The sequence below is a fragment of the Ailuropoda melanoleuca genome, chromosome 10 (assembly GCF_002007445.2).
Source record: "Ailuropoda melanoleuca isolate Jingjing chromosome 10, ASM200744v2, whole genome shotgun sequence".
NCBI classification, from domain to species: Eukaryota; Metazoa; Chordata; class Mammalia; order Carnivora; family Ursidae; genus Ailuropoda; species Ailuropoda melanoleuca.
The window spans coordinates 70,929,498-70,946,307 of record NC_048227.1 but is presented as its reverse complement, the minus strand read 5'-3'; the positions used below and the strand labels follow the sequence as shown (position 1 = coordinate 70,946,307).

General features: G+C 36.9%; 1 protein-coding gene across 1 annotated transcript in view; it reads left to right on the top strand.

The window, feature by feature from the left end:
* The window catches only part of TRDN (triadin), a 379,865-nt gene that overhangs the window by 152,276 nt on the left and 210,779 nt on the right, over positions 1-16,810 (top strand). The window contains exons 11-12 of the mRNA XM_034669079.1: positions 14,839-14,898; positions 15,719-15,778. Of these exons, the coding sequence (XP_034524970.1) occupies positions 14,839-14,898; positions 15,719-15,778 (120 nt within the window). The remainder of the gene's footprint in view (positions 1-14,838; positions 14,899-15,718; positions 15,779-16,810) is intronic.

Genomic DNA, 16,810 nt, shown 5'->3' with positions numbered 1-16,810 from the left:
CACTGGCGCTGAGTGGCTTTCCAAGGAGGCCACGTTCTCAGGCGGTGCTGAGATCATGGGCTTTGTCAGGGAGTGCAGATGTGCTGCCTGTGACTTCATTAACATAATTGATTAGGAACTAGGACATATTTAGTATTAATCAAGCTGTTTTTAGTGAGGCTGATTATGCACAGTCCTTGATGCACTATTTTAGTCTGGAACTTCCTAAGGACCAAGTTGCAAGAAAATGGCATTAAATGAAAAAAAGGAACTTGTGGCACTTAAGTGTGCTTTTTATTTGAGGAATGCAGATATAACGGGTCAAAACGTAGGAGCTTCAACGTATTTGGCATTTTGTTTTGTTTTGTTTTCAAAAAGTAGAGCTTATGTATAGACTGGATTATTAAGTGTGTTCACAGGACATTGGAAACAATTTGCAATTTTATGAGATTTTAAAAAATCATGGACCTTGTTAGGAGTGAAACAGTTCTCACATCTGTGGGGCCCTTAAAAGCTTCCTTTGTGCATTCATAGTCCTTAAAACAAAGAAAATGAGTTTCCCAAAGCACTCAACGCCTTCTTGGAAAGGTTGGTGTGCTTCTTGTCTCAGGCTATTTGTCTCATGCCTTGAAGTTGTACCTTGCTTTCCTTCAGTTTCACTCCTCTCCCCACATCACATGCTTTGCACAGCATAACGAAGTTTTTATTGCTTTAAATATTTGGGTATGACGACTACTGTGTAATTCAATCACTTGTTTCCTTTGACTTCTACTGTATTTTTTAGAATATGTTTGGCCATGCAAAATTGGCTACAATGCATTAAACAGTTATATAACAACACCTTGTGTAATCACTTTGGGTGTTGTCAATTTGCACTTAATTATGGACATAATTTAAAAGGGGCTAACTTAAATATGATATTAATTCTCACATTCTTTCAAAAAAGTATTACCTTCTGTGACAGAATTCCCATATCTACTGGGAGCTCCACTGGGGTTGAAAAGCCTGCAAGTTCAGAGAGTCACTAGGGTTAACCACTTATGTCATTAAGGGAGCTGATCTATTGAGTTCTTCCCCTGAATGGAATGGCAACTTTTATATTAACATTACAGGTTATTCTTACTGTTGGCATGAGAGCCACTTTATCATCCAGTGTTTATCAGAACTGTATCTCGCAGGAAGCATTAGCCCCTCGCTGCTCTCAAACAGAATCCTCAGTGACTAAACAAATTGTTTAAGCGCCATTGGCCATCCTCACCCCATCACCAAAACAGCTGCTTCATAAGCACAGTTACCGGATATGATCCCATTTACTTAACAATGAGAAAAGATTTTTTTCTTTCCCTCTACTCAACATGGACATCCCCCCAAAATATCATGTTTATTGTTGTCATTGTTCTCTAAAGAACAGAAGGCTTCCACCCACATGTAATTACTGGACATTTAGTGTAAAATTGCCACAACATTTCTTTTATGGCAAATAAGTGGATGGAAGGAGTTAAGTGATCCTTTGCTAAGTATATATCTTCTCCTTAAATTACTAACTTTTTTAAGATTTTTATTTACTTACTTGAGAGAGAGAGAGAGAGCAAGCAGAGAGTAGGGAGAGGGGCAGAGGGAGATGAAAAGGGAGAGAGAATCTCTAGCAGACTCCCCACTGAGTTGGGAGCCCGACAGGCAATCCCAGGACCCTGAGATCATGACCGGCGCCGAAACCAAGAGTCAGACACCTAACCAACTAAGGCACCCAGGTGCCCCTCCTTGAATTATTTTTAAGATTCCAATATAAACATACAATTTGCATAAATAAAGCCAAATGTAAGGTGAATAAATACTGCATACCGTATCATCTTCTTGAGTAAATATACAACTGGTACTTAGTATGGCAATTGCAAATAATATCATAAATGCCATCACCCATATGTGGGTGAAAAAACTCTAGAGAGAAGACCAAGGACTCAGCTTCTAATCTCAGCTTCGACACTAATCAGTTGTATGATCCTTGACAGATGGGTCTCCATTTTTTTACCTGTAAGGTGTGGGACCAGAACTTGAATGGTCTCTTAAGTCCCTTTCTGCTTTCACCCAGAGATTTCAAGCTTATTGTTTTCAGCCTGGTGGGTTGGTCATAAACTGCCTTAAGAGCAAAAGGAAGACTGCATGGCTTTGCATAGTAATTAAATAGCTACCATAGGTATGTACAATATGGTCGTGGTCTAGATAGAGATGTCTACTTGTTGGGGCAACCAGGCTTGCCCCTATGCAGTGAATAATACTATGAAGCATTATTTACTGATGTACAAAAGTGAGTTGTACAGATCATAAAGGCTGTAAAAGTTAGGAGGAAGATGAGATATGAGTGAGGCAAGGCCATGCAGTGAAATCACAAGACTTGCATTGGGCCATAAAGAGTGAGTTGGTAGGATTTGTGTAGAGGAGAAAGGAACATTATAGGAAACTTATTATAAGATTATTTCTTACCATAGGATGCATCCGAGGACAATGTTCTACAGGAGCTAGTAATGTTTTATTTACAATTCTATTAAACCAAGAACTTTATCACCTTAGCTCTTCAGTGAGATATATCCTGAGAAGCAAAGAGCATAAAATAATAAAATAGAAATTTGGCCCCAGTTCTTATTCCATTAACTCTATGACACAATAAATTTTATTGAACTTTAGGCCGACATAATATTTTTCTTTGTTTTGTGGTGAAATAAACTTATATCTTTCAACAATTTTTAATGGAATTGACCTTTAGTTATAAATTTTGATAAAATATATAAACCAAACTACTTTCACTTATTTAACTTAGAAAGTTGCTAACACAACTGAATGAAATAATGTATATAATGGCTTAGAAGATTTTCTTTTTTTTATAAAAGATTTTATTTATTTATTCACTTATTTGAGAGAGAGAGAGAGAGAGCATGAGCAGGGGAAGAGGAGGAGCAGAAGGAGAGGGAAAAGCAGACTCCCTACTGAGCAGGGAGACCAGAGCCTCAGTACCAGGACCATGAGATCATGACTTGAGCCAAAGGCAGATGCTCAACCAACTGAGCCACCCAGGCATCCCAACTTAGCACATTTTCTAGCACAGTTATGTACTCAACCATTAGTTGCTATTATTATTATCACTTTTTAATCATGAAAGTTCTGCAACATGTATAATAAATCATTAAATTTTAATGTAGCTTTTAAATTGGTCTCTACAGAAGTTAGTAAGGTAATGACATTCATGACATTAGTCAGTATATGTAAAACTAGATAATTTCTTAATACAGGCCTCAGGTCATATTCCGAAGAGTTTTGTATACACAGCTGAAGATTTTACACGCCCTCGTGGACTGCATGAGCCCGCTAAAGCAAGTGGGCAAAGAGGAGTATGATTGAATTCGCATTCTAGATTATCGAGTCAGCTACAGAAAGAATGGATGGCTGAGCGGTGAAGATTGGGGGTCTGGAGATGAGACAATTATGGGAGCCTACTGCTTGTGGGGAAAAGCCATGCTACTTTTCTTTTAAACAACCCTCAAAACAACTCCAAGCAGTGAACATGATTTCACATCATTTTAGAATTTAGAAAAGATCAGAGAAATCAAATAAATAACCTAAGAGAACACAGCTCTCACAGTGATATACAGTTGACCTTTAAAAAATGTGGAAGTCAGGGGCAATGCCGGCACCTCCCCCTTGCATTCGAAAATCTGTGTATAACTTGACCCTGTGAAAACTTCACTACCAATAACCTACTGTTGCCTGGAAGCCTTATTGACACATAAACAGTTGATAAGGCATATTTTATATGTATTATATACTGTATTCTTAAACTAGAGAAAAGAAAAATATTATTAAGGAAGTCATGAGAGAAAATACATTTACAGTACTATACTGTATTTATAAAAGAAATTCACATGTAGATGGACCCATGCAGTTCAAACCTGTGTTGTTCAAGGGCAGCTGTAATTGGAATTGGAAGCCAGGTTTCGCATATCCAGGTTTAGTCTGTTTCCATTATTTTAGATAGCAATTAAGTCTTAGGGCTGAGCGTGATTGCTAAAGTCTTATCTGAANTCTTAAACTAGAGAAAAGAAAAATATTATTAAGGAAGTCATGAGAGAAAATACATTTACAGTACTATACTGTATTTATAAAAGAAATTCACATGTAGATGGACCCATGCAGTTCAAACCTGTGTTGTTCAAGGGCAGCTGTAATTGGAATTGGAAGCCAGGTTTCGCATATCCAGGTTTAGTCTGTTTCCATTATTTTAGATAGCAATTAAGTCTTAGGGCTGAGCGTGATTGCTAAAGTCTTATCTGACCTGAGTAAATGAATGGCATTAAGAGTAAGAACAGATATGGGGAAAGATAATGAGCTCAGTTTGGGGCTTGCTGAGTGTATCTGGGTCCCGGGCACATCAAAATGGGTGATTAAGACGGTTTCATGAATGTAGTATTTATAAAAGTTTTTGCAGAGTTATGGTGAAACATCCCAGGGCTAGCAAAAACAGGGAGCTTTAATCTCTCCTAGGCCCGAAGAGGTAGGGGAATGGAATGGTTTACAAAGCCAAATTTCTGTAATTCTAAGAGAGAGATGCCTGGTCAGCTATGTCCTTCATTAGGAGAACACACCATCAACACTCTGTAAAATGACATGTGTAATATCCTCAATGAGCCCGGAGGGAGTTGGAAAATAACTCTTTTTTTCCTGCTCCACTGTCTCTTGATGTTGCTCCCATAAGCCAAAAAGAACGCAAATCTTAGAGCCCAAGGGGCTTAGTTAACACAGTCCATGAAGATCAGGGTGGAGCCTGGATCTGGATTAAAAAAGAAGACCATGCCACATGTCAGGCAGCAAGCTAGGTTCCATTCATACAAATGGTCACTTCCAGTGGACCACTGAATATAGGAGTCTGGAGTTTACAAATGAGGAGATACAGATATTGGTGTCATAAGCGTAATCCTCACACAGCATTTCCTGAAGTCTGTTATGGGGCTCTCTAGTTCTATGACATTCTTGGAGGAAAAAAATTTTCACGACAAAACACTTCTGGTCAGCATGTATTGTATTCCATTCTTGCACATTCGCAATGTACGGTAGTATATCAAGGATCTTTTACATGAATCACTGTTATGGAAAATGTTAACGTATTTAAACTTCTTATTTTGACATTTTTTTAGATTTATAAAACAGTTATAAAGATAATACAGAGATTCTTGTATGTCTTTCAACAAGCTTCTTCTAATATTCACATTTTCCATAATAGTGGTTCATCTACGAAAATTAACAAATTAATTTTGGTACAACACTGTTTATCCAACTTTCACCGTCCAATGGCTTGAAAAAGATTCTTAAAAAAATGATTACTTACATGTGTGAGGGATGCACAAATATTAACATAAATATTCTCAGTTTTTCTCCCCCACCTTAACATCTAAGGAGTATTCTAGGGTTAGCTGGTCAGGTCCCAAGTGTTTGTGTTCTTCTCAGAATATGCTGGGAAAGCAGAAAAATCAGAAGGAATTCAAAGAATCAAATGTATTCATGTTGAAACAGAAAGGGTTAGTCCCCAGAAGAAAAGAAAAGATTTGGACAATGAGAAAAGAGGTCAAGAGAAGCAAATAGGAGATCTAGCATGGGCTAGAGGAAGTTTTTAGTGTGCTTTTGGGAGAGAGAAGGGTTTGGGGTGGAGAGGAGGGAACATCTGTCATGAGAGATGGTTGGGAAGCTTAAATAAAAGAGTGAATCTTTAGACTGTCTTGCTTTGGGTCCTACAACATTAGCTATTTGAGAGATTTTAGGAAAGATTTACATTTATCTTCAAACCTTCCCAGAATTTTATTTTATTTTTTATTTTTTAAAACCTTCCTGGAGTCTGAGGCTCTTGTTTCTTTTGATTGCAACACTGTGCTAGGGCTGAACATGAGGTAGCTCAGTTATATTTGCGTTAATATGTTAGAACCAGTGTAATTCACCTTAGTGTTGTGGAAAAATAGGTAAGTCTTAATAACTGATTGTCAAATAAACTTTTTTAAAAAGAAACACAAAACCGGGGCTCCTGTGTGGCTCAGTCAGTTAAGTGTCTGTCTTTGGCTCAGGTCATGATCCCAGGGTCCCATGATGAAGCTCCCCATCTGGCCCCCTACTCAGTGGGGAGTCTGCTTCTCCTTCTGCTCCTCACCCCACTCGTGCTCTCTCTCTCTCTCTTGCTCTCTGTCTCTTGTTCTCTCTCTCTCAAACAAATAAATAATACTAAAAATCTTTAAAACAAAACAAAACACAGAACCAAACAGGTGGTGGAGGGTCAAGAAAAAGGGAAAGAAGAATGGAAAGAAATGGGAGTTTCCCATAGATCATGAACTATAAATACATTTTAGTAGACATTATATGTATTTCATAAGAAACTTGTATCTCTAAACTTAAACTGTTCCCTTATTTGGTTTTGATTTCCCATTATTGATTATTAAAAAGACTATTTGTGAAAACCATTAACTTTTTCCTATTGAGAGAAGGTTTTTCTCCCTGTACACATCTGACAATATAGCTAGGGGTGTCTGTCTGATTTGACTCTCCACGAGCAATATTTACTCTGGGGACCCAGGGGTGACTCCCACAAGCAGGAAACAGAAAAGGAGCCATCTGTTGACTAGGATCTGTTATCTGTTGTCTCAGGGTTCTCTCATAACTTTTATCATGGTATTAAAAATTTTTTCCCTGTATTTCGATCTATAAGGACCAGAGAGGAAGTTAAGGAGGAGGTGGGTTGTGAATGTGAGTGAATGTGATCTAATAGTAGCTTTCTTACTATGGAATTCTGATTGGAACCCTCTCATGCCAGCAAATTTTTCTCCTAAAACATTTTATAAAAAAGAACTGGGTCCCTCCAAAGCTCTAATTTGTATGTACCAGCTTTTCTTTATAAAACATTTATGTGTGGGGCGCCTGGGTGGCACAGCGGTCAGGCATCTGCCTTCGGCTCAGGGTGTGATCCCAGCATTATGGGATCAAGCCCCACATCAGGCTCCTCTGCTATGAGCCTGCTTCTTCCTCTCCCACTCCCCCTGCTTGTGTTCCCTCTCTCGCTGGCTGTCTCTCTCTGTCAAATAAATAAATAAAATCTTCAAAAAAAAAACATTTATGTGTTATTTGTGTCATCTTGACCCAAACGTTTCTTCCCATTATATGAACTTGTTACAATTCCAAAAGATGTTTTTCTTCCTCTCTAGAACAAAATGAGTCTTAAAGCCAGGTCGGCCTTAGCCAAATGGAGTTAAGGGTCTTGGCAATTGTTCACATAATAAAGGGTGAGGGTTGCTCACTTCAGTTAGGTGTGGATTTTAAATGTTTCTAATGCTTTTTTTTGTTCTTAATGTTTTTAACATTAAAACACAAAAAAATTTTGATCTACTAGAACAGATCCTATATGTGGAAAGAGAAAGCAAAAGGTTTTGTTACTCGTTTGGTATAGTTTGTGAGAGATGATGAAATTTATGTAGCCCATGAGTTAGAATAAACCCGAGCTCATACTACCCAGTGCTCATTATATCACATGCTCTCCTTCATGAATCACAGGCCTGGACCTCTGAAGCCAATAATACATTATATGTTAATTTATTAGCATATAATCAATTAACAATTAATGGAGTAGAAATTTTAAAAAGTTTTAAAAATGTATATTACCTAGTGAAAGAATGCAATCTGGAAATTTGTGTTTGATTCCAATTATATGGCATTCTGGAAAAGGCAAACTATGGAGATAGTAAAAGGATTAATGTTTGCCAGAGTAAAGAAATATCTCATTTTGGTTACAGTTTGCATTTTCCTAATGGCTAATAATGTTGAGTATCTTTTTCATGTTTTTTAGACATTTGTGTATCATCTTTAATGATTTGTTTTACTCTTTTAACTGAGTTGCTGTGTTTTATTACTGAGTTTTAAGATTTCTTATGTATTCTGGATACAAATTCTTCCAAGATTCATGATTTTAAAATTAAAATAAAATAAATAAAATAAAACCTGAATTCAACATATTAAAATGATGACAACTTTAAAGTGGTACTTTCTGAAGGGATACTTGTTCCTTTTAAGTATTGATGCCCATTAGGCATATTTTTTTCAAATTGAAAGGTTTTGATTGAAAATCAGATTTATACATGTGCCCAATACACCTAACTTTTAGTAATTTTCAAGTCAAATTATTTTTGCTAATAACTACTAAGTCTTTTTAATTTATGTAGTAAATCAAGTCCTACATCTCTATAAAAATAGCACTATCTTTGAAATGGCACTATAAAGTGATATATATTTCAATTTTGAATGATAACCAGTTTTTCTCTAAATATTGATGATTTCATCACAAAAAGAAAAAATTAAATTTTCTGATGTTTTTAGGCATTCTTGGCATTCCAGACTTAATGGAGTACTTTTACAATCCATTTCCAAATACAGAAAGATGTAAAAAACCAAGAACAATAACAACAACGAAAAACATTAAGGTGAAAATATGAAAAAGAAATCTTGTATAAATAATATTATATTGAAAATGAAAAGGTATTAGAAAAGAATCTTATATTTATGTTTTTCTTACCTTTATAGAAGAACATATTGGAAATGTTTACAATAAAACATCTTGAGGAAGCAATGATTCCGCATAAAAATAAACTTTTAAAGTGTTAAAAGAGTTCTTCCAGAGTCTCCAGATGTCAGCAGCACCAAAAAACCAAAAAACAAAAACTAACAAACAAAAAACAACCAATAGAACAAAAGCAAAAAGAAAACCACAAGGGAAACAACAAAAGTTGCAATATACTATATGAAGCTACCCAGAGATTAGTGTGTGGAGATGGAGAGCTTCTCACCTAGTGAAAGTCCACAGATTTTGAGCACTTGCTTTCTGAAATGTAAAAAGATTGAGGGGAAAATAAAAACCAGAGTCTTTCTGTTTCACCTCTCTGTCTGTCTCTGCCTCTGTCTCTCTCTCTCTCTCTCTCTTCTCTCTCTCACACACACACACACACACACACACACACACACACGTTGAGGCTGCCTTTGCTCTTTCACTTCTAGATAGGAAAGTGAAAAAAATAAACAGGTATGGCAACCTTCATCTATATAAATGTAACCCATTCAAAAGTAACCCAATCACTTATCTAAAACGTTTTTATCATTTTTGAAAGGGTTGAGGGAAATCTATCTTATCCATTTTAAATATCAAGTTTAATTAACATAAGATACTTTTTTGGAATTTAAAATGTATCAAAGAATCTATCTCTTTGCATTCCGTTTTGCCTACAAAATTCAAAAACAGAGAAGAATTGTGGTTCTGTCAGAGCACTTGGGCTGGGAGGGGGCTGAGAGCGATTTGACAACATAAGGTAGAAGCAGGAACTTCTGTTCTGCCCGGGGTCTGTTCACTTGCTAGTGTCTGATAGAATACATGTACCTCAAGCTTCATTTTCCGCTTGCAGCAGGGAGAACAGAGTGTGGGGTCATGCTTAGTTTGGAACCCTTGTTGCGTCATTTCCAGGATTTGGGAAGTTGGGCAAGTCACTCTTCCCTGAGCCAACTTTTTCACTGAGACCTTTTACCTGAGGACCAAGTAAATGTTCATGTCCATAAGGTCATGTGCTTTCATCTGTTAGTGTAATTTCCTTTCACCTTGAAAGAAGTAACATTTCAACCAAAATTAAATACTTTTTTTTTTTTGCCTTGCTCTGACCACATAAAACAATTACTGAGATCCCTTATCTACAATCCTTTTGAGGCTTCATGAACTGTATTAGGCTCTCTTGAGAAAGTTCGGATTTACAGTGATCAGAGCTGGAGTCCTTCGGGACAGTTCTGTCATGAATGGTACCATATCACTAAGAGTTCTCAGCTGGTATCTGCAGGGCCCGAGCCATCGCTCTGCCCCTGGGGTCCTTCAGGTGCCATTGGTAGTAGTAACACCTGCCATAGTCCGTCAGAGCCAGGCTTCACAGACCATTTCAGAGTCCGTCTGTGCTTATTTCCCCCAGAAGTAGCTTTTGCTCTTTCACTGGGCCTTGGTTTGGGGCCTCTGTGATGGTTCCCTTCCATTCTACCTTTAATATCCTTCAAAGTCCTTATTGTAACTGTAAACTTCCCACTTCTTATTCCCATACCCAGTGTTCCTGGAAGGAATCTTTTAAAACCATAGACCCTGGCCAGGGGTTTGATGTAAGGCAAAATAAGCATCTGTTGATTGAGAAAATTGTAATTTTGAGTTTCCGGGTAATCGCTGAAAAGTGCTATAGAATTGCTGGATGTGAATTGTTTGTTTTAATAGCTGATAATGAGAAGAGCTGGCTTCCGAGAATTATTCAGCTATCACTAAAGGAAAAGCCCAGGCAAAGACAATGGATTCGCGTTCTGACAGGCCAGTTTAGTTATGCCAGATAATTCGAGTGAAGTCCTTAATTTAGAAAGCTTTGCTGTCATAGCAACCTAATTACAATGTAAAGTGAGGTACTCCTACCACCATTCTATAACGTTACATTCCTTCAAGAGTCCCAAATAAAATTCAGAGGAAGAAAAGAAAGAGAAAAGAAAAAGTATATTTGTACTGAATTCTTTCTCCTTTCTTAATTTTCTTCCTTACAGTATGATCACAAAGCCCACTTAACACCACCCGGCAACAGCCAGATTTCCTCTTAAAACAGAGCTCAGCATCGTAGAGTTTCTCTGCTTGGAACCTCTCAGTGGTCTTTTATCTTACAGTAAAATGGGACAGTCATACCATGAACAACCAAGTCTATGTTCAGGGTCTTGGTGGATATTTTTTCTCTGCTGCAAAAGCCTTCTCGATAACCCAAAGCTCTCCCACTTTTTTTAAAGACTCTCTTCAAATCTTACCCATTGGGAAAGATTTATCCTTCTTCCTTTAAAAAAAACAAAAAGCAATGCTGCCTTCCACCCTCTCACTCACCAATCCTTTAAAACAAGCTCTTTTTTCCTGACCCTCATGACCACCTGACACCATGTACACATAGTCATACTTGTGTGATATACACCACATACATACTTATTTAAAGCCTTAAAAATGGACTTTTCTCCGGATTTAACATTTTTTCAGCCATAGCAAAGCCAGAGAAGATACAGTAGCTATTTACAAAGTGAGAGCTTTCTAAGTTAGCTGCTCCCAGCAAAATTGAGAAATAAATGCAAGAAGATGCATGCTTCATTTGGAGAAGGAAGGAATAAATGGGTGGAGAGGACTCTAAGCACTCTACTCATTCCCCTGCTTTTTATGCCTGGAGCCCGAAGAACTACTCATCACACAGGGCAGTGGCTACTCATTATAGAGAAACTGACACTGGAATCCGCTTCTCCATTCCAGCACAGCACCCCTTCATAACATGTTAAATCCTACTGATGTACATGTTTCTTGAACTTTCTCAACATAAAATATCCCAGACACAGCCTCCCTTCATACAGAAGAAAAGGATTAGTGTGCATTTACTCAAATAGAATGATACCAAAGATTATATGTGGTCAGACTCTTACTGTTTCTAAAATATCATAATAGCTCCTCTCTGCTAACATTATTTTATGAACATCCCCTCTGGTCTAGGCACTTCAGCTCAGTGTCTCCATTCCTCACAACAAGCCAGCAAAGCAGATTTTATTAGTCCCATTTTTCAAATGAGGACAATGAAATTCAGTGTGTCATAGTGCATTGCTCAATTTTCCTCAACCAGAAAGGGTCAGAAGACAGAATTTAGACCAAGGTCACTCCCCACTAGCACCCATGCTTTCTCTCTTGCCTCGTGCCTCTGTAAGATAACAAGGGAGAATTATAATAATCACTGGTGTCATTGAACTTATCTGCTTGTGTGAAGTTTCCCATGATCACGGTATGAGCGGGGTTCCATGCCAACCTCTGCCACTCTAAAGAAATCAGGTGACAGCGACAAGATGTGTTGGAACGCATTGTTCTGGAAGAAACACGCCTTTATTTACTTGACCGGGACCAAGAATACATCAATCCTGGCCAGAGAGGGTTAGAAGAGAAGCCCCCATCTGACATGTAAAATTTGGATAATCTTTACAGCAGAAAGGAAAAGAGGGGACTAAAGGAACATAAGATGAAAAATTTAACATTTGCATTTGTTTTCCCGTTTTGCTGGGAGCAGGCATCTTAGAAAGCTTCATGATTATAATTAACTATTGTTCATTCTCTGGCTTTGAGATGGCATAAAAACATTTTAAAGCAAGAGAAAAGCCCATTGTAAGGGCTTAGAAAGTAAAAAGTAAGTCATTTAATTTTTCTTTCATCTGATGTTAATTTATGCAGAAGCTAATAACATATTTGTGGCTCAGAGCTGCTCATTGTGGAGAGGATTTCTCTCTCAACCAGCCTTCCCTGTGATCCCTGCCAGATAGAGCCATCATTTCAGGGCGTATGACAATTTTGCCAGAGAAAAACAATACACTGATAAGTTCACATGCTACAGACACATTTAATTGCTACCCCTCTGAAAGCCAATGGTATTAAAAGTTCTAACTCTTCTCTAGCTGCCACAAACAAAACAGCAAACAACTTGGAAGAGAGGGTGAAGAGGAAATTAAATATTTGGGTGCATAGTCAGGTGGAAAGGGAAGAGTATTGTTGACTGTTGAGGGAGAAAATAGGGGAAGGAGAATTTTCATAAAAGAAACGTGGGTTATTTTTATTTCCAAGCAGAATATAATTAAATTGTTGTGTCTTTTATAATTCTATTAATTCTACTGCTGCCAAATCACCTATAGAATAGAGACAATAGTGCTTGAAGAAATGCAGAATCTTCAGAAGTTGATGTTTTAAATGAATTCACCATGAATAAAGTAAGCCCCATAATGACAGCTTAAAGGTCTAATTCATAAAAATGTTATTAAAGAACATTATTTATACCTGCGTTTTGTGGACTTCTGCTTTTATTCATGACTCTCAGTGTATGGCTGTAATCACAGGCAAGAGTGTAAATGGAAGCTTTAATTCAATCTGAACTAAGGCAAGAATACTGTATTGCCACAATAAAATTCCAGTTGTATTAATTTAAAGGGTAGGATTTATTGCACAAGAGTATTCTCTTAAAAAAAAATAAAAAGAACGTCTTCCATCTTATGACCTCAAATATCTACTTTCATTCTGAAGTTTAATGTTAAGATTGACTAATTGGAACTTTAAATGAAATATTTATTCATCTACATTATGAAACCGAGAAACTTAGATACAGAGATGTGATCTTATTGTGACTACAGCCTCGATGTCTGATCTGGGCTAAGACATATTTGCAAGTAATCTGTATTTTAATTAACCCATTTTCTGGCACAAACATTTAACAAACACCAATTCAATTGTCTGGCATATCCATTTTTTTAGATAAGATGGAAAAGGCCCTGCTATGTAAAATTTCTCCCAGATAAGCTGAAAGTAATGACACTTAAATCAAAAGTATCTCTATTCAGAATTTGAAACACGATTTACATATTTAATATGCATAAACCTTTAGGAAAAGGCAAAGTGGAACTCAATTGGTTTATTTCTAACTCTGGAACTATCAAAACTGGACTTCTTGACTTTCTGCTTTTGACTGTATGAGCTTAATGGTACACCACAGACACATTTAGACAGAGTGTGAATATATTTCTCCCTACGACATGAGCTTATCTCTAGGAGTCATGAGAAGGGGCTCTTTATTAATTATACTTCTAACACTGAAAGTGTTGTCTTTGATCTTGTAGGTAAAAAAAAATCTCTATACCTAAGGGAATGAATTAATTCCTATATTTAATAAGAAGCAATCTTTAGACAACTTCAGCATTCACACTAGAACTATGCATTGAATTTCTTCAGCATAGAAACAATCTCATAATAGTTCTGGGGAATGAAAATCTGTGAAAGCTTGGCATCTATACTTGTGATGAGAGACACGTGACAAAGAGAAAGGTGTTTCAAATATAAGGTAAATAGCACTACTAAATGAGGATAAAAATTAGTCGATTTCCATCATTAACCGTACTCAAACCTAAAAACACTGAATATTCCACTTCGACAACTGTATACTTCTACAGGACTTTATTTTTGAAATGAGTACGCTTACCGGAACCATGTCCAGGGATGTCCAGTTGTTACATGGCTATGGCCAGGCATTTGAGGTTCCCTCTGCTGTCAGACCAAGACTTTCTCAGATCTCTAAAAAAGAAATCTTCCATGGAGAAGTCTAGAGGCACCACATGCGTTCTCTGTGGCACCCAAAATTATTGCAACCTCTGGGTGCAAAGAGTCTGAGCATCCTTGTTGATACAACCACTCAGAAAGGGCTGTGGAAGTTATGTCCCCAACATACTGCCAGACAGATGTCACCAGGCTCCAAATGCCTGCTGACAAGAAGCAGATTTGAAAAACCATTAAATCAAAAATAGATATCATTAATGGCCTTGGTGTATTATTTCTAATGAACTTGAACATACGAAAAGAAAACAAAAAAAAAATAATTCTTTTAGCTTACCTGCGTATCTTTCCTCAGAAATAAGATTTTAATTTCATATAACACTATCTTACTTTAGGCACCAAACAATTGCTTGGTTCAGAGAGCTCAAAGTATCTTGTTCATTATTTATAAACAATATTAGCAACCTACAGTTTTATGCATTTACTGTGAGCCAGGCACTGTGCAGAGCGCTTTGTAAACATTAGCTCACGTTGAGGGAAGTACTATTATTTTACAAATGAGGAAAATAAGGTTTAGTGAGATTAAATCACTTGCTCAAAGTCACAAAGCTATCTGGAGGCAGAACTGACTTAACAGCAAGGCTTCATTCAAATCTTGGTTTGTACTAAATTTTCTTCTCTAGAAAAAGAAGAGGAAAAGAAGAAAGCTGAGAAGAAAGTGACTTCTGAAACAAAAAAGAAAGGTAGGTAATATAAAAACTAACACCAAAGTCAATTAGTATCCCTTTACAATGCCACTGGCAAAGTTCTTGTTTTCTAGGAAAGAATGAATAATAATAATTTTATTGTTATTGTTACTAACAAACATTCTTGAGATTTATAAATATTCCAAATAAAGTTGAAATTGATAAATATTTTAAAAGAAAAGTCATGCCTAAACACTTTTTACAAATTGTTGCTGATTAAATTTTTTTCTTCCTGGGGAGTGGTACTCAATTCTCTCTAATTCAGTACTTCATTTGACTGCGAATGCAAATGTGAGAATTCCTATTCATTCAGTTTAATAAAAAGTATCTATCAAAAGGACAACTGTATAGGGGGAGAAAGCTAGTTGACTGGTTTGCTGTATGTTGTTACTTTTTAGATGGTTGTGTTCACATAGTGCATCTGAGGTCCTAAGTGAGCTCCAGAGATTTCTGAGCTTCTGACACGCTTCCAATAGCCTGATAGCCCAGCAAACTTTCAATATATTCCTTTTAATGTCTTTCAGAAAAACTATTAAATTATGCCATAATTAATAATGGCATTTAATATTTCCATTGTCATGAGAAAAAAAATTTTTTTTGAGCTTAGCAAAAATTTTGTTCCTTCCTGAAGAGAAAACACACCAGAGCCACTATTCTGCAATGAAGGTGTTAGTTTACTCATATTTGACATGACTACAGCACTGATTTCAGATTATTCTATAAAAGATGTGTTGGATGCTGTAATGGCAGTCATGTGTGCCCTGACATATGAGAATTAACCAGGTAGATGCCTATAATTTTCTCATTTTACTACCAGAAAAAGAAGATGTCAAAAAGAAAACGGATAAGGACACTGCCATTGATGTGAAAAAAAAAGGTATGGTACTTTGTTCCCTTAGTCAGTTTATGTTCACGGTGCTTGTTCATGAGAAGATCTTGGGGCAACGTAAATAAATTGGATATAGGTGCTTAAATCTCTCCATGAGCAAGCTGTCAAAGCAAACATTGCACTAGACAAAATGAAGCATGCAAGGAAGACTTTATTCAAGGCTGTTGTAATAGAGGAGAGAGGTCACAACTCTGAACTCAATTTCACTGAAATAAAAAGCAGGAGGGATTTTAAGAGCTGCAAAGGGGCGGACAGTGGTAAGCCATCTGTGGGTGCTAATTGGCCTACTCAAAGCAAAAGTAAACTTTTTTCTTAACTTAGTAACTTAATGACAGGAGTGTAGCTTACAACTAGGAGCAAGGCACCAAAGGAGTGAGAGTCTTACATCCCACAGAAAATGGGCGATTGAGGTACTATTGTTCCTGATGATTACATTTCAAAGGGATGGCTCCCTCATCGCTGAGAAAGATATTCTCCAGTTAGAAAACTGGAAAGAGCCTTTTAAGAAGATCTTTATCTCAAAGGAGCAGAGAAAGAATTTACAATTACAAGTCTTCTGAAGTAAATACTCCAAGGAAAGGGAGGGTAGGAGCCTAAGGTCAGAGAAAAATCTGTCTAAAGTTTAGTGAAGCTGAAGAGAACTTGAAGGCCATCCTGGAGAAGACATAATGAAAGTGAGAAGAGCATAATAACACCACTTTGCAAAGCTAAGAAGCTCAGAGAGAATAATGCAGCCCATTAAGAAATAGCATTGTTCAACAGCTTAGATTTTTGCTTTCTATTTAGTTGTGCTTTAATTCTTGTTCAAACATGAATACCGGCTTCTATTCAGGTTATGCTTAAGTCTAGGTGAAAAAGATAGTTGTCTTATATCATGAGATGTTATGGTTTGGTGTTAAGTGTTCTCACCCCAAATATTTCCTTCAGTGGTGTCAGTGATGCTTGAAATTCCACCATTAGAGATATTCCATTCCTTTGAGTTATGAAGAAATTGTCCTCTATTAAAATGCAAATCTCCTA